This window comes from Aedes aegypti, chromosome 1, assembly GCF_002204515.2.
Source record: "Aedes aegypti strain LVP_AGWG chromosome 1, AaegL5.0 Primary Assembly, whole genome shotgun sequence".
Lineage (NCBI taxonomy): Eukaryota > Metazoa > Arthropoda > Insecta > Diptera > Culicidae > Aedes > Aedes aegypti.
Window position 1 is genome coordinate 286,350,427 of NC_035107.1, and position 17,745 is coordinate 286,368,171.

At 41.7% G+C, this 17,745-nt stretch overlaps 3 protein-coding genes across 4 annotated transcripts in view; 1 reads left to right on the forward strand and 2 right to left on the reverse strand.

Moving 5' to 3' along the window:
• LOC5575604 (probable maleylacetoacetate isomerase 2) overlaps positions 1–17,745 on the reverse strand; it is a 121,447-nt gene that overhangs the window by 24,202 nt on the left and 79,500 nt on the right. The window lies entirely within an intron of this gene.
• On the forward strand, positions 50–1,007 carry LOC5575599. Its single transcript, XM_001662037.2, has 2 exons — positions 50–169; positions 228–1,007. The coding sequence occupies exons 1-2, from the start codon at positions 128–130 to the stop codon at positions 921–923; spliced, it is 738 nt and encodes a 245-aa protein (XP_001662087.1). The 5' UTR covers positions 50–127; the 3' UTR covers positions 924–1,007.
• Positions 12,867–13,900, reverse strand: LOC5575605. The gene is made up of 2 exons (XM_001662038.2): positions 13,749–13,900; positions 12,867–13,672 (listed from the first exon to the last, which is right to left on the reverse strand). The coding sequence occupies exons 1-2, from the start codon at positions 13,785–13,787 to the stop codon at positions 12,950–12,952; spliced, it is 762 nt and encodes a 253-aa protein (XP_001662088.2). The 5' UTR covers positions 13,788–13,900; the 3' UTR covers positions 12,867–12,949.

A 17,745-nucleotide genomic window follows, 5' to 3' on the forward strand; every position in this document is an offset into this window, starting at 1 on the left:
GATAGCCGGTCGATTGGGTGGTTGGATTAGGCTTGAGGGGGGTCCTGTGCGAAATTATATAAGGGTACTCGAGGTCGCCCGTGAACTTCATTAGAGAGGTGAATCTTGGTGCGGTGAGAAAGCAAACATGAAGTTGTTGACGTTGACGGCGATTGCCTGTGGATTGCTGGTAGGTGAAGTGGATCGTAAGGTTCGAACTGGTTGTGATCAGAGGGTTTGATTTGCAGGTCCTGGCTAGTGCCAAGCCAGCGGCGCGCAGTTATACCATGGATGAACTGGCCCGTATTGTTGAGGAGTTCCGAGTGAAGTTTGACGACCTGCACGAGGAGAAGGATGCCTTTGTGAACTTGGCCCGTATCATTACCCGTGCTGAGCTGAAGCTGCTGAACGAAGCCACCGTGGACAACTTGGCTGATGCGTGGAGCGATATCGAGCATCACTTCGACGGTACGCGGAAAATCATCGGAGACATGATCATCTTGCCGAATGCCAACGAGGAGTGTCTGCTGGGATTGGTTGAGGAGATCGTTGCCGAGCGTATTCGTGCTGCGGACGAGATGAGCCGTTGCGCTAGCGACAAGATCGGCATCAAGGAAGGTCTGGCCGATGAGTTCCGTAGCTTGGTCAACCTGTTGCAACGAATCTCGACCGCCGCTGCCGAATACACGCTGTACTCTTTCGCCAACCACAACTCTTTCGTCGATCCGGAGGAGCAGATCGAATGGCTGGAGCGTAACTACCAGAACCAGGTGTACTTCTGGGACAACGTGGCCCGTCCCGAAGCCCAGGAGGATCTGGACTACCTGGAGGTGAACCGTCCCTATCTGGTTGAGGAGAACCGTCTCTGCTTGGAGCGCATCCAGGTGCAGATGACCGAGGTCGACCGTAGCATCAACCAGAGGATCAACCAGTGCGTCGTTTGAACTGGGAGAGAGATGGTGCGGGTGTAGGAATGTTTCAATAAATGAACAAGATTGTTTTCGTTGATTGGACGAGGTGTTACGAAATCGATTGACGGCTTATCGCTTTGACGCTGGTCGGGGTCCTAATCAGAATTGGTCACTTGATGGTTGTAAAGAACGGCTTATCGCAATGTTTTTCGGGACACGTATCGTGGGCGCATGGGGCTATTTATTGACTGGACCGTTGATCGGGAGGAAGCTAAAGATAAGATTAGGCGAAAGTGTGGGTTGTGTTTGCATGGAAAACACCTGTTTTCGGGACTGTTTGATTGCGTAACTTGTTATTTATGGAATTAAGATTGATTTGCTTAGTGCAAACTGCATTTTAAAAGTGGATTTCATGGATGGATTGTAATAGATGGTAAATTGTGAGGAATTCGTTGGGAAGACAATGAATAGCATATACTCTTCCGCTACCAACCCCCTTGAACGAGAGCTGAAATACACATTTAAGGTTAAACACTGTTGTCGATATCCTTTTGGGTATCCTTCTAATTTGAGACCAGAATTAACCAGAAATCCCTTTATGCTACAACTAGATAACTCAAAAATCCAAATTTTGAACTATCCAACATTGAAAGTTCGATTGTCTCACAAGATTAATCATAGAGAATATGATTGAAAAGTAATATATGACTTGTTTACATTAAATCACTTGCTTATGATCTGTGAATATCTGGCAGATTTAATTAAGATTTATTTTTCGACAAATTGAACTCTAAAAATCGAAATTTCGAGTTAACTTGTTGTAGCATTAAGGGGGACGAAATGATTCCCAGCAAACACACAATCGTATATGTAAGGATATAAGAGTACAAAGGTGGAGGCGATATACGTACATTTTGCATGCAGCCTAATGGCCCATGTGCGTATATTGTCTACACCTTTGTACTCTTACGATCTATCGTATGCAAGTTTGTGTTTACTGGGTCATCTGTCAACGTTGACTCCAACATATATAACCTATCAAGTTTTTGGTTCAATAGCTGGCTGTCTATAAGCCTTCCTTGGACGAGTGGTTAGAGTCCGCGGCTACAAAGCAAAGTCATGCTGCAGGTGTCTGGGTACGATTCCTGGTCGGTTCAGGATCTTTTCGTAATGAAGATTTCCTTGACTCCCCTGGGCATATAGTATCCGAACCTGCCACACGATATATGAATGCGAAAATGGAAATTTTGGCACACACGGTAAAAAAAGGTTACAGATTATTTTTAATTTCAAAAACAAAATTTTAAAATCGCATGTTTTGCTCCAAATCTTTTGCACGATTCTGAGCAAAATTTTCTCCAAATCCTGAACATTATTTGCTCTAAATGCAGCATGTTTTGTTTAAAACTCTTAGCAGAATTTCTGTACATGATTTGCTCCAAACCCTGAGAAGAATTTGCTCCAAATCCTGAGTAAATCGAGAATTTGCTCCAAATCATGAGCAGGGGGTGAGCGACGAGGGCAGAATCGAACATGTCGCGCGTCATCTCGTAACAACGAAAAAGTGCCGCGAGTGTCAGTAGTGTTTGAGTGTTTGATCCTTCGACCTAATTGCTTGCTCCTGCGGGGGCGGGCGACGGGGGCAGGATCAAACAGGTCGCGGGTCGTTCGCGTACCACGGTGGAATAGTATCGCGGATCGCGTTAGTAGCGTTTGATCCTTTGATCTTGTCGCTTGTTCCTGTGGGGCGAGCGACGAACACTTGTTCGGCGTTCAATGCTTTTATAGAATAATATCGCAAATCTGGTTAGGCGCATTCATTTCAAATTATATATTTATCGTTTGCCAAAACGAATCCTTTACCCAAACCTTCCCCATATCCAAACTCCCTGTGTCTACTTGTGGAAGTGCAGAGGACTCCTCGGCTTCCATAAAGCAAGTAACACGTCAATATTTCCCTCCCATCCCTAAATTGACCTGCATTCGGACGCAGCCGGCGCCGTTATTGTTTGCTATAATAATGAGAGCACCAGTACTTACACATTGAGGATGCTACTGATCCCGAATAGTGTTTGTTGGTTCCCTGTGTAAGTACAGCTGTTCTTGCAATAACGGAGTAGCATCTGCAGGCGGTCAATCATGTTCATGCTCATGCTCATGCTCAATTTGCTCCAAATCATGAGCAGGATTTGTTTTAAACCTGAGCAGGATTTGCTCCAAATCCTGAGAAATATGTGCTTTATACCCAGCGAAGGGTTTGCTCCAAATCTAGAGCAGGATTTGCTCCACATCCCGAGCAGAATTTGCTCTAAATTCGAAGCAAGATATAATATAAACTCTTAGCAGAATTTTCTACAAATCCTGAGTAGGATTGCTCCAAATCTTTGAGCAAGATTTGCTCCAAGCTCTGAGAAGGATATGCTCTAGCTCATGAGAAAGCTTTGCTTCAAATCATGAGCAAGATTTGTTCCAAATCCTGAGCTGGATTTGTTCCAAATATTGAGCAGATTTTGTTTCAAAGCTCCGAATTCTGAGCATGTTTTGCTCTAAATCCTTAGCAGAATTTGCTTCAAATCGTGCACAGAATTTGCTTCGAATCATAAGCAGAATTTGTTCCAAACCCTGTGCATGTTTTGCTCCAAATCGTGAGCAGGATTTGCTCCAATCCTAAGCAGAATTTGACCAGGAGTTTCTCCAAATCCTGAGCTGAATTTACTCAAAATTCTGAGTAAGATTTGCTCCAAATTCTGAACAAACTTTGCATCAATTCCTAAGCAGGATTTGCTCAAAATTCAAAAAAGTATTTGCTCAAAATCCTGAGCAGGATTGGTTCAAAATCGTAAGCAGTAATTGCTCTAATTCTTGACAATGATTTGCTACAAATTCTGAGCAAGATTTGCTCTAATTCCTGAACATGATTTGCTCCAAATTATGAGCAAAATTTTCTCTAATTCCTGAGCATGATTTACTTTAAATCCAGTGCTGGATTTGCTCCAAATCGACTCTAGATCCTGAGTAGGATTTGCTTCAGATTTGAGCAGGATATTCTGAGCAGCATTTTACCAAATTCTGAGCAGCATTTGTTTCGAATTTTAAGTATGATTTACTTCAAATATTTAACAGCTCCAAATCCTGTGCAGAATGTGAACTATTATTATTATTAGCTTTATTAGGGAGATTTTCAGCCCGTGGCTGGTTCATCTCCAAAATGTGAACTAATTCCTGACCATGATTTGTTTCAAATCATGTGATAGATATGTTCCAAATCCTAAGCAGGATTTGCTCAAAATCTTGGGTCGGATTGGCTTCAAATCCTGAGCAAGACTTGCTCCAAATTCTGAGCAAGGTTTGCTCAGTTACTACTGATACTACTGACTTCTGACAAAAGTCATGTTGCTTGCGAAATTCAAAATAGCCACCAAAATATGTTTAACCTAAAATGAAAGCTACATACTTTCTTAACAGGACGTAACAATGTGTTTCATGGAAACAATTGACCATATCACGTGAAGCAATAGCAACAAACTACGAAAAACTAATATTACATATGACGTCAATTTCAAAATTAAAATTACGTGCATATTGTAGTCTTTGCTCTTAAAAAATGCATCATTCTTTTAAAATTGCGGGATCTACTGTGATGGAGGCTATGTCCCAAGTAACAATTTGAGTTTTAGGGGAAGACCACCCACCTAAACAATTCAATTCATATGTCAAAATGAAGAACCAATAAATCCTTTTTCGACGCAGCATGTCGTTTTTTGAAGCCTTAGGCATGATCAAAAAATATCACAAGTGTTGTATTTGTAAAAAATATATTTTTTCTTGATACTTGAAAAAGTGATGTCTTATCACGCCCCCCACGGGGTGAAAGTGACCACCACATTAATACACAATTTTGCGCAACAATATATCAGTTACCTGTAATTGTTAAAAGTACAATGTTTTATGAATTCTTCATTGATTAACGAGGATATTTGATTATGTTAATTAAATAAAAAAAAAACTTAGATATATCCTTATCACCACCTTGACAAACCCATATTTTGGAAAAAAAATGTGCATATTTGGTTTGTATTTTTAACAACATTGATTTCATTTTACATGAATAGTGATGTACAATATAGCACGGTATGTATGAACCAGACGATTATAAAAATCGAATGTACATCGGATTTTTTCTTACCAGAGATCAGTACCGTCAAGCTACCATTCACCGTGCATTTAAGAAAAAATTGCACTTCAAAAAATTATATAACTTTTCCAAATAATTTGAAGCGTACTAGAATACCACCACGTAGCGTGAAATTATATAATAATCCAGGGAAAAATCTAAAACTAGTGATGCATAACAAAAAATTACTCAAAAATTATGTTTGAAAATGTCATGTTAAGGTCGCCTCGTACCGTTCTATGTCACCATTTACCGTGCACCATCATTTACAATAAAAATCATAAAATATTAAAAAATTGGCTAAATAATTATTTTTTCATTAAAATCGTTGTAAAAGGTTTGACTGTATTATCCAAACCATTACTTCTTCACTCAAAAACAAAATATGAAGTAGTTTAATGACGACATAACAATTAATCTAATATTACCGAATAATTTCATGCTTTCACACTAATGCACGGTAATAGGAACCATATATATTGAAAAGGATCCATTCACCGTGCATTTGTGATTTGAGTGAAATACAATAAAAAATTCTAATTTGCATAAAATCTCATTGCTCATACGATGAAATACATCTTACTCATAGTATCCACAGTGAAAACTTGTTGGAATTTTGAAAAATTTCTACTAAGGGTGTTAAAAAACCTCATTATCAAACAGAATTCACATGACATTGACTACATAAACTAGGTTTTTCAAAATACTTTGTGACAAAAACTACTTCATTTCATCAGTTTTACCTTCACAGAAAGAAAAATCCATGTAAATTTCAGCGTAAAATCATGCACATGAAGGGAATGCCAGATATGTCGCAAATTTACACGTCAGATCGTTTAAAATTACAATAACATCATGTAAGTTTCTGCTAGACATCGTGTAATCTAGCATGGACTCTAACCGATTACGCGACAATTGGCATAAATTTACATGATGTTGGTGTAATTTTACACGATGTGTCATGTAAATTTGCGACAAATCTGGCATTCCCTTTATGTGCATTACTTTACGCTGAAATTTACATGGATTTTTCTTTCTGTGTTATTTTGCTGACAAAAGAATAATTTGTGAAAATTGTATGAATATTCTGTAGGAATTTGTATATGTGCACGGTGAATGGAGGCCGCACGGTGACTGGTGACTTAACGGTATTTGGTCTATATTTTCATAATCGGAAGGTTTTACATTTTGTATGGGCTGAAATGCGTCAAAAACCGTGGTTTTCATGAGTTCTAGTATGGAAAATAGCAAAATGTGAAAAAAAAAAATAAAAATTTCACTGATAGAATATTTTAAAACCTTCCGATTATGAAAATATAGCCCAAATACTGAACTCCAACGAGAAAAAACCGATGTACATTCGATTTTTATATTCGTCTGGTTCGGACATAGCGTGGCGTAGTTACTACTTTTAAAATGGTTTAGCCATTTTATTTGGTATATTTCAATTTACACAACTATGGCCTTATTTCAAAGCTAAATCTTTACAATTAATATTTCACTTCACTGAAGCATATTTCTTATATCTGTTAAAGCATGGGCGGGTAATCTGTTATGTTTTAACAACAAAACCCCTTCCAAAATCCTTAAGTGAGCATCTGTGAAAATAAGATAAAATTCAATATAGACGAGCAGAAACTTTATTTTCGATATTTGTTATGAAAAATTTAATGTAAACATTACCCTAAATGAATGTCAAAAATCTTGTGTTTATGGAATGTGCTTAGTGAACTTTTACTAAAACCGCCATTTTCATGCCAAACTGAAGGTGGTCCGTCTTACCCCGGCGGGCGCTCTTACCCCGTCTTCCCCTACGGATTACCAGGTTCTTCGCCATACAAATGCAACTACGGTTGTCCTCGTACAGGGTAACAGGTTTGGTGGATTCTTGAAGGTCTTCAAGTATTCCTTGCAGCCACAAGGATTCTGCAACCGCTGCACTAAGCGCGATGTACTCCGCCTCGCTAGACGAAGTTGCAACCGTGGTTTGCTTCTTACTGCACCAGGTCACCGTGGATCCAAATACATGAAACAGGTAACCGCTTACCGATTTCCGGTCTTCAGTATCTGACGCCCAGTCGGCGTCAACGTATTCAACCAATGGACTATTAGTTGGGTTACGCTTGAACTGCAACATCAGCTTCTTTGTTCCTTGCAAGTAACGGACAATTCGTTTCAGGGCTTGCCAATGCTCGACGGTCTGCTGTTGCTGGAAACGCCCCAAGTAGCCAACAAGATAACAAATGTCCGGTCGAACGCTGAGCATCACGTACATCAGTGATCCCAGCAACTCACGATATGGTTGGTTTGCTTCCGGTCCATTTCGATCGAGCACCAGGCCTTTTTCCATCGGTGTACGAGCAGGATTGCACTCAGCCATTCCAAAACGGGTCACCAGCTTTTCGATGCTGGCATCTTGAGAAAGCTTCAGCTGCCCATCGTCGCGATTGTACTCTACCCTAGTAGCACAGATGTTATAATTGAAGCAGAATAACTCTTATATGACCAGATCTGATCATATAAGAGTTATTCTGCCTCAATTATAACATGTGTGTTGAGTTCGGTTTTCGCGTCGCCGGAGTGACGTCTATTTTTCTGCCACGCGTTTTGTTTGCTGGGCAGTGCATTTGAAGGCCCAAGCAAGCTAGTTCGGTTTTCGCGTCGCCGGATTGACGTTTATTTTTCTGCCACGCGTTTTGTTTGCTGGGCAGTGCATTTGAAGGCAAGCTAGTTCGGTTTTCGCGTCGCCGAAGTGACGTCTATTTTTCTGCCACGTGTTTTGTTTGCTGGGCAGTGCATTTAAAGGTCCAAGCAAGCTAGTTCGGTTTCCGCGTCGCCGGAGTGACGTCTATTTTTCTGCCACGCGTTTCGTTTGCTGGGCAGTGCATTTGAAGGCCCAAGCAAGCTAGTTCGGTTTTCGCATCGCTGTGTATATCAAGTATGCTGATAAAGTTGCATATGGCTGCTTAGTCAGGGAAAAAGGATCAATTTGGTGAGCTCGTTTCATGCTTTCATTTTAATGTATATTTTATTGTGAAACACGTTTTAATCATGACAACAATAGAAAAGTCACTTTTTTGTATTTTTTTTTTTAACAAAACATGAATGTTTTTTCACAATAAGTGTCGGCAAAGACTCTTGTAATTGTTTAAAAAGTATTCAAATACACATACCTTACCTCTTATCCAACATTTTTCATTACCGAAATCGTTTTGAATGGTTCGACACTGAAAGTGTAGACTTACTTTAGGAACGCGTTGTCTGTAGTGACTAATAGGTGACTGTTTGAACTAAGGCTGCATGGATCGCATCACTTACCAAGGTGAACCCTGATTATGTAGCTTTTGAACCCTCCCCACTAACAAATTCCTCCCTGTGACAACCATGGAGATGCAGAGGTGATCTCGGTCTCTAGTAACAATGGATGTCACACTCATAATCCCACCTTTCCCCGATGACCGTAAGGACGTGGCCGGCGCCGTTATTGACTTTATAATGTTTCGAGTTCTCGAAAGTGTACATTGAAGATGGAAAGCTATTCCCAAGCTACATCTGTTGGTTCCTTGTGCAACTTCGATTATTCTGGTCAATCACGGAGTACCAACTACGAATTGTACGGTCATCAATGCTCATGCTCATGCTCATGCTCATGCTCAATTATAACATGTGTGTTACTCGGGTACCTTAATGCCTATGAAGTGTCGGAGCTCCCCACAGTCGGACATTTCAAACTTCGATGCTAGGTCCTTCTTAAACTTTGAAATTGATTTCTGATTGCGTCCAGCCACCATTACCGCTTCAAAACTTTTTGCGTCCAGCTTCTTTCGTTGCTGACCAGGTATCCAAGCGAAGGCTCTGCATCCGAAAATTCGAAGCTTCTCCAGATTGGGTTTCACTCCTAGCCACAGTTCCGCGGGGGTCTTCTGTACCGACAGGGCTGCCGTCGGACACCGGTTCATTAGGTACACACCAGTCAAGGCAGCTTCACACCACATCTTTTTCGGTAATCTGGAATCTATAAGCATAGCACGTACTTTTTCGATGAGCGTTCGATTGAACCGCTCGGCCACCCCATTTTGTTGCGGAGAATATGCAACCGTCGACTCGATTTGAATTCCTTTGCTCTTGTACCATTTCTTCTGCTCATTGGATCCATACTCCGTGCCTTGATCCACCGTCAGCTTCGAAATTTTCTTGTCAAAAGCCGCAGTCACCATTGCTTTATATTCTCGGAACCGCTCGAAAACTTTACTCTTTTTCTTCATCAGATAAATAACCGAAAAATGGCTGTAGTCATCGATGAAAGATACGAAATAGCGTGAGCCATCCCATGCCGGGGTGTCGATAGTTCCACATACGTCCGAGTGGATTCTCTCCAGAATCCAAGTTGTACGTTGACGAGTCCCGTCGAAGGGCTCACGGCACTGCTTGCCCTGCACACATGGTTCGCAAAATCCGATCTTCTGTGGCTTCATTCTTATACCTTCAACCATATTGTGCTGGACCAGCTTCGAGATTGCTTGTTGGTTCAGGTGACCTAGCCGACGATGCCACAACTCGCTCACCTCAGCTTGACATACATTCGCAGGAAACGCTTGAAGCTTGACATCCAACTCGTACAAACTTCCTTTCAAGTACGCTGTAGCAATAACTGTGTTGTTTTTCTACAAGGTAGCTTGCTTACCGCAAAACAGCACCGAGATTAAAGCCTTGGCCAATTTCTTGACAGACATCAAGTTGTCTCTTAGCTCCGGCACAAACAGGACTTCGTTCATCGTCATCTGAACACCCTTGTTGCTCACACCTTCTATGGTTCCTTTCTTTCGAGCTTCCAAAGTTTCACTGTCCTTCGCGACGTTGATGATGATGGGACTTGATAGCTTGCTCAACGACGAGAACACGGCAGCATCGTTCACTAGATGATCGCTTGATCCGCTGTCTAGCTTGAAGCTTAATCGTCCGTCACTATTTCGGGCTTAAGCCATAAAACTTACCGCCTTGCTTCCAGATCCAGTAGCCGAGTTCACTTCACTGGGGTTCTTCTGCCGGCAGTCCTTCTTCATGTGCCCTTTCTTGCCGCACTTATGGCACTTTCCAATGAATTTCTTCGGTCGATCCTTGCCGGCTGGGCCCATAACCTCTTAGAATGGGGTACCGTTTGAAAGGAATGGAATAAGCTTGGAAAGCGTCTGACTTCAACGGAGGTTTATTAGCAAGTGAACAGTTATGCAAAATAACAAACTATTAGTTACTATGGTAGGGGGCGTAGCCAAGGATATCTTGATTGCTTAGCTACTTAGATTACAGTTAAACTAAAGTGATTTTTTTGACGATCTTTTATAATTGACATAACTAAACAAATTGAAGGTACAGCATCATGGTATCTTCAGCAAAGTTATAGATTTTGACGAGATGAAAATGTTTGCTGAAGACAGTTTAAAATTTTTCGTTGAAAACTTCACTTTAGTAAAATTGTTATTACTTTTACAGTCGTGATTGGAAAAATTATTCAAAAATGTTTGTTCAAATTCAAGTTATGCCTGAGATTCTGTGAAAATTGCATTCCAATCAGTGCATAAATAACTGTTAGGTATTAAATTGAACTACCACTGTATCTGAAATCTTACCCAGACTGAAACATTTCAGCATCGCACTTCTTTCTATTTTTCACTTATGCCATTGAAATACAGTTTAGTTTAGAACAGAGTACTGATCACATGTGCAAAGTCTCCGTGGTTTAACTGAAAATCGTCAGTTTGCCAGCAATTCTCCCATCCCGAAGATTACCACGGCGAATGGAATTCTCGTTGTCGGTTTATGTGATAATGCCAAAATACGTCGATCTGCTAGATAGAGGCGATATTCTTCCAACCGTTTGCCCCACTGTCGCTGAGGTTGATGTAAACCTGTATCGAGCAAACGGCCGCATCACACCCCGTAAGAACCCGTTCCCGTTCTCGCTGTGGCCCCCAAAATCTCAAAAGCCACTTAGCCACCCGTCCATTGACCATCAATAACTGAGATCTAGCTTACTAAATTTGATCATTTTGAATGGAAAACCGAAAATGTTGCCAATGTTTCGTCCAAAACTGCATGTTGTGTTAAAAACTTATGAAAGCGCCAATTCGAACGACTTTTGATGCTAATCTTCCATCAAAAGACGTTCGAGTTGGTGCTACAACTGAATTAGAAGAGCCACAGGGATTCAAAATCATGTAGTTTGAGCCGTCGCATACTTAGTTTTGGTGATAAAATTTAGTGGTCCTTATTACGGGGTTTCCGGTGATCATTCCAGTGCTCCAAAAGGACCAGAATAACCATCCATTCATTCTTTTGGCAAAATACATCGTTATGAGTTGGACACAATTCATTGGGTTTTGGGGCATAAATCCTAGTAATTTCATCAAATTGTCCAGATTGGCCACCTTCCGGGACTCAAGGGAACCGGTTCCGCATGAACCATACTGGACCGAAATTTTCAAGGGATGTGCGCCGGCAATTGGTTCCATATTACAGAGAAAGTTTATGCCGAAATTTCCATGAACCGAATAATACCAATGTGAATTACATATACAAAACTGCGAAGGGAACTTCTTTTCGGATGTTCCAGGTATGAATAAGTAAATTATTGGAGTATCTTCCTTCACAGTGCACATGAAAACCTAATCAACAATATGAGGGCGGTTCAGATTACTTCTTTAGTTACGGAACTACAAGTCGTCAAAGTAAGGGTCTCTAAAGGGACTTTTTTTATGTATCAGGTTTTTGTAGCCAAAGTGACCCAATTCCGGATCTCCAGGGGGGTTTCTGAAACTAGACATGCTTACCTTTCATATAAGCTCAACATAACTAAATTCGGACAACACACTGATTTTTTTCGAGCTGAAAACGACCCTAAGTCATAGTTTGTACCTTTTTATGGAAGCTCACCTAGGGGTCTTTCAAAACTTTTGTTTCCGCAAAAATAAATGTTCCCACAAAAAAATAATTAGCAGAGAACCTAAAATTGCTAGGTTATTTAAATCAAAAGTTACAATTATTTCAATTTTGAAGTGGGTCGAAAAGACCCAAGGTGCTTGGGGAACGTGCCTTTGGAGCCGGCCTTCTGAAGGTGCTTACTAAGGTAAAGTTATATCCCAAACTCCGTAAATAAAAAAGAAAATATTGCTCTAGACCCCCCGACCGATTATTTTTGTTTTGATTGCAAATAAAAGGGGACAATCATGGCTTTCTTGTGTCAAAATTTTAGACATGCCGAATATTTTGTTTTGAAATTGCTCTACGAAACACATCGTGTCCTGTGATATCTGCAAAACAAAAGTAAAAGCTCCATGCCCACTAGTGCTTCCTAGTGGTCAAATTCCGAATTGAATAAGATACCATCCGATAGTACTGTACCTCCAGAATAACTATACTGAAAACTCCACGTTTCAAAATTATCTGAATTTTGAGATATTCCGATTTCAAATTGTGGTCTACTTAAACCGTATCTAGTGCATTAATTATTATGCGACTTCTATGTACATTTGTTGATTTTATCGTATTTTATAGGGCCATATTGTTAACAAAAACTGTGTTCTTAAGGAGATTCTAGAGTAATGTGTTTGTGTTTGATGTCGATAGATATCTCTGTTGCAAAATTATAGCATACAAATCACAACTGTTGTACAAAGCGCCAATTACTATGATAAATTGCAATTCTATTAAAATCCCTTCAGCAAGTCCCCGATACTCTGAAGTATAAGTCCGTACGGATCCCAACTATCCAAACCCAGAACTCCACCCCGAAAGTCAAACAACCATTCGTACTCAGTAGCAGAGACCGCACTTTACTCTTATCGTATGATAATCTAAAAACTGAAATTCTTCGTCACAGCAGCACTCTTCAGGGCTTGGCGGCCTTCCACGGAGCCGCACAGTATTCGAACTGTCCGTAGATGTACTCGTTGAAGATGTCCACCTGTTCGACCAGCTTGTCCAGGCAGCCCTGGTTCTCGGCCACGATCAGCGGCTTGTTGTACTCCATGGCGTCCAGCTGGAACTGCACCAACGGGGCGACCTGCTGTTCCCACAAGTCGACCGATTCCTGATAGGTACGGCGCAGGTACTCGGCGTGATCTTCCGGGTCGTTGACGGAGTTGTGCGTGGCAAACGACCACAGGACGTACTCGCTCAAAGCGGTGGACAGGCGCTGCAGAAGTTCCAGCATTTCGTAGAATGAGTACGACAGATCGTCCTTGGCGTCGGTGGTGAAGGACGAGCAGAGACTCATCGCAGCGGCCAGGGCACGCTGTTCATCAACGATCTGCCTAACCAGATTCAGCAGACATTCCTCATCGCCACCGTCGAGCATTTTGGCGGCGATCTTGGTGCGGATCTCATCGAATCCGTACTCGATGGCATTGCGAGCTTCACCCAAGTTCTTCAGCAGATCTTCGTTCATGTGGCGGTACGTGGCGAACAGGCCAGTGCGGGCGAACTGCAGCAGCTGATCCTTCTCTTCGCTAAGCGCTTCAAACAGCGGAGCATACTCGTTGACGACGGCGATCAGATCTCCAACGGTATTTTTCTTCACGGCCGCCGGAGACGGAGCTGCGTTGGTGGCCACCTGTGGGAAATTTATGATGGTTTTATCAGCAACAGCACGATGATTGGTTGAACACCTGCGCGATAGATTAACTTACCGATACGGCCACCACCAGAAGGACGGCGGTGAGTTTCATGGTGCGAATGGTGACTAGAATTGGACTGAATGGCTAAGCGCATACCGAGCTGCCGGGTACTTATATACATTCTTGAACACCCGTTTAGAGGCAGGAAATTTCGCCGACTTGCGAGCAGAGATTAGATTACGCATGCGACTGCAGCTCTGTGGTTATATTGCGGAACCGCGGGTGAACAGGTGCGTTCAGGAAACTGATTATCATCTCGATTGAGGGACGAAGTTAGAGCTATTCGTTCATAGATGGCCCAATTTGGTGCAGTGGTATCTTATCGGCGGATGAGGGCTATACATCAGGCCGCGATGGGCAATGGATGAGCCGCCGTAATCTACGGGTTGGAATCAGTTCCGTTGAGCAGCTCAACGAGATTAGTGCGAAGACAGTGAAGATGCTCGTTAAGGTGCCGTTAATTGCAGCCACTTTGGTTGCGTTCAGTGCACTTCTTGCCGTGAGTGGCGCTCCGTCCTTTGTCCTGTATCAGGAATGGTTCAGCAACTACAGTGCCATCGGAGAGGAGAGCATGCAGCTGAAGCGTGCCTACAACTCCAACAAAACGCTCCACTTCAACAAACTCCTTCTGCCGATCCTGGCAAATGGCACGCAGGAACTTCGTCGGGTGAACGCAGCCGCGTGGAACGATATCCAGAATGCAGAGACCGAGAACGAAGACTGCCTTAGCCTCGTCCACCAGCTGTTCGAGGTCTACACGCTGTTTGCGGTGTACGACATGCAGGACTGCGCTCGCAACGCTTCGGAACAGCTGACTCCGCTGACTACGGACGACTTCTTCCGGTACGCGAACTTCGTCAGTCGGGAGTTGAGTCGGATTACGCACGCATCGCTGGAGGCGATCGCCACCTACAGCAAGATTCTGGAGATGGACAACGTCAACGGGATGCTGGAGCAGTCGTACTACGACTTCAACTGGATGTACAACACGTACCAGACGGCGATCAATCAGGAGCTGGGTCGATTCCAGGAGGATCATCCGATTCTGCTGGATCTGGAGCAATGTGTGAATCAAACGGTGTACTGGCATGAGAGCGACATGTTCTACGTGGTCAGTTATCTGGAGTGGTACTGCAACGCGGAGCAGGGCGAGTCGAAGCAGCAGTGAGAGGGGAAAGATACTAGCGGAGTCATCATCGAAGAGCGGCGGTGTTAAATTGGTATGACGGTATTTTTGGAGCACAATAAAGATAATGGCCGGTGATGGTCGAATGATCAGTTTGTTTGATATCGACGGGCAATCAAGTTGGTGTGGTCATCAACAAGGTTATAATCTGATTTTTCATAGCTTAACATTTCCATAAGATTTTGACCTGTTTTTCAGATGAAGTTTTTTAAGGGTTTCCCTAGATAGGTTTCACTTCGAATCCTTGACAGGATTCTCTTCGAATCCTAGACATGATTCCCTTTGAAACCTGGACAGGATTGTTTTTGAAACCTGAACGAGAATTCCAATCTTGGACAGGATTCTTCTTGAATCCTGGACAGGATTCTTCTCGAATCTTGGACAGAATTCTGTTCGAATCTTGGACAGGATTTTCTTCAAATCATGGACAGGATTCTCTTCGGACCCTGGACAGGATTCTCTTCAAATCCTGGACAGGATTCTCTTCGAATCTTGAACAGGATTTTCTTCGAATCCTGAACAGGATTTTCTTCGAATTCTGAACAGGATTTTCTTCGAATCCTGGACAGGATTTTCTTTGAATCCTGGACAGGATTTTCTTCGTATCCTGGACAGGATTTTCTTCGAATCGTGATCAGGATTTTCTTCGATTGCTGGACAGGATTTTCTTCGAATCCAGGACAAAATTATCTTCGAATCCTAGACAGAATACTCTTCGAATCTTGGACAGAATACTCTTCGAATCATAGACAGGATTCTGTTCGAATTCTGGAACAGGATTCGGTTCGAATCCTGAACAGGATTGGGTTCGAATTCTGGAACAGGATTTGGTTCGAATCCTGAACAGGATTCTGTTCGAATCCTGGACAGGATTCTATTCGAATCCTGGTCAGGATTATGTTGAAATCCTGCACAGGATTCTGTTCGAAACCAGAACATGATTCTGTTCGAGTCTTTGCTTAAGAGATATTTACAGAAGTCTCGCCAAAAACCTTCACAAAAGTCTCCATAGAAATTTTAACAGTAGTCTGTTAAGAGGTCTACACAGGATTCCCCACATAAATCTACAAATACGTTCTATATCCGCTTCCAAAGAAGTCTTTACAGGAAAATCCACTTAAATCTCCAAAGCAGGGTTCATAGACGTGTCCATAAAAGTCTTCACATAATTCTACTCATAATTTTCAATAAAATCCCACAAAGGTCCCATTGAAGTGTCCATAGAATTCCTCGCAGAAGTCACAATAGAGTCCACCATAGAAGTAAAATTCGTAAGATATATTCGAAGTCTACGAAAAAATCTCTACAAGGTTCCCTACATTAGTCTCCAAACAATTTTCCGTTGAAGTCTTCACAGAAGTCTTCACAGAACCTTGGAAAGATACATAAAAATCAAAAGAAATCACTACAAAATACTACATAGAAGATTTCATAGAAGTTTCTACAAAAAGCTCCTCAGAGGTTTCCACAGAAATCTACGCAGGAGTGTCCAAAAGAGTCCTTACAGAAAAAGCCTCCGCAGAAATCTCCATCGTCTTCAATCTCTCCAGACTTCATTATTCTCAGACTTCACATGAGACCCCTTCATAGCAGACTCCACATAAGTCTGACTAATTTGCAAGAAATATCCAAAGAAGTCCTTACAGAAATCTTAACAGAAATATTCCTAGAATTTTCTATAAAGTTCCCTACATAAGTCTCCAAACAAGTTTCTGTAGAAATCTCCACATAAGTCTCTGCAGTATCTTCTTGGAAAGATACATAAAAGTTAAAAGAAATCACTACAAAATACTACATAGAAGATTTCACAGAATTAATTAATTATTATCCAACGAAGTCTTTACAGAAGTTTTCAGCAAAATCGCCTATGGGGTCTTCGCAGAAGATTCCAGAGAAATCTTCAACGAAGTCTTCACACAATTCTCCACAGAAGTGTCTGTAATAGCCTTAGAACCCGCGGAATAAGCCTCCTCAGAAGTCTCCATCGTATCCAATCTCTACAGACTCCATTATTCTCAGACTCCACATGAGTCCCCTACAAAGAAGACTTCGCTGGAAGTCTTCAGAAAGGACTTCCCATACTGTAGAACGGTGCGTAAAAAGTGAACAGAGCCAAAGCTTAAATATGAAGTATACAAAAAGAGGGGTAAGTAAAAATTTGTAGTGTTCAACTTGGTTTTGAAAAATTTATGTTCATTGCTTTCGAGACAAATCAGATGGAACCTTGTAAACACCACAGAATTTGTGCTACATCCCCTAGTATAAATATAATACAAATTCCTGAGTGAGCATTCGAGAGAATTACATAAAACCATTTGACTTGGAACCATTTTACTTTACTTCACCCTTGGAAAGATACATAGAAGTCAAAAGAAATCACTATAAAACATTCAGAAGATTTCACAAAAGTTACTTCAAAAGTCTCCACAAAAATCTACACAGGAGTATCCAACAAAATCTCCACTGAGGTCTTCACAGACGATTCCACAGAAATTTTAAAAGAAGTCTTTACACAATTCTTCACAAAAGTCTCTGTGAAAGCTTTAGAAGCCTCCTCAGAAGTTTCCATCGTCCCCAATCTCTACAGACTCCAATATTATCAAACTCCATAGGTTCATAGGTTTGACAGATGTCTCAACAGGGATCATCTGAAAAGTCTCATCATTGGTTTCCATAGAGGTTTCCACAAAGGATTTAGCAGAGGTTATAAGAGGTCTACAAAGGAGTCACCGAAGGTCTTTCAACATAGATACCAACAGAACAATTCACAGTAGTCCAAGCATTATTATTAACATTAAATCTAGTTGCAATCTTCTCCGAAAT

Excerpts from the sequence above, each read along its gene's own strand:
- LOC5575605 (XM_001662038.2), bottom strand. The coding sequence starts at position 13,787 with ATGAAACTCACCGCCGTCCTTCTGGTGGTGGCCGTATCG. Across the intron at positions 13,673-13,748 it reads TTCTGGTGGTGGCCGTATCG|GTGGCCACCAACGCAGCTCC; the intron begins GTAAGTTAATCT and ends AATTTCCCACAG.
- LOC5575599 (XM_001662037.2), top strand. The coding sequence starts at position 128 with ATGAAGTTGTTGACGTTGACGGCGATTGCCTGTGGATTGCTG. Across the intron at positions 170-227 it reads CGATTGCCTGTGGATTGCTG|GTCCTGGCTAGTGCCAAGCC; the intron begins GTAGGTGAAGTG and ends TTTGATTTGCAG.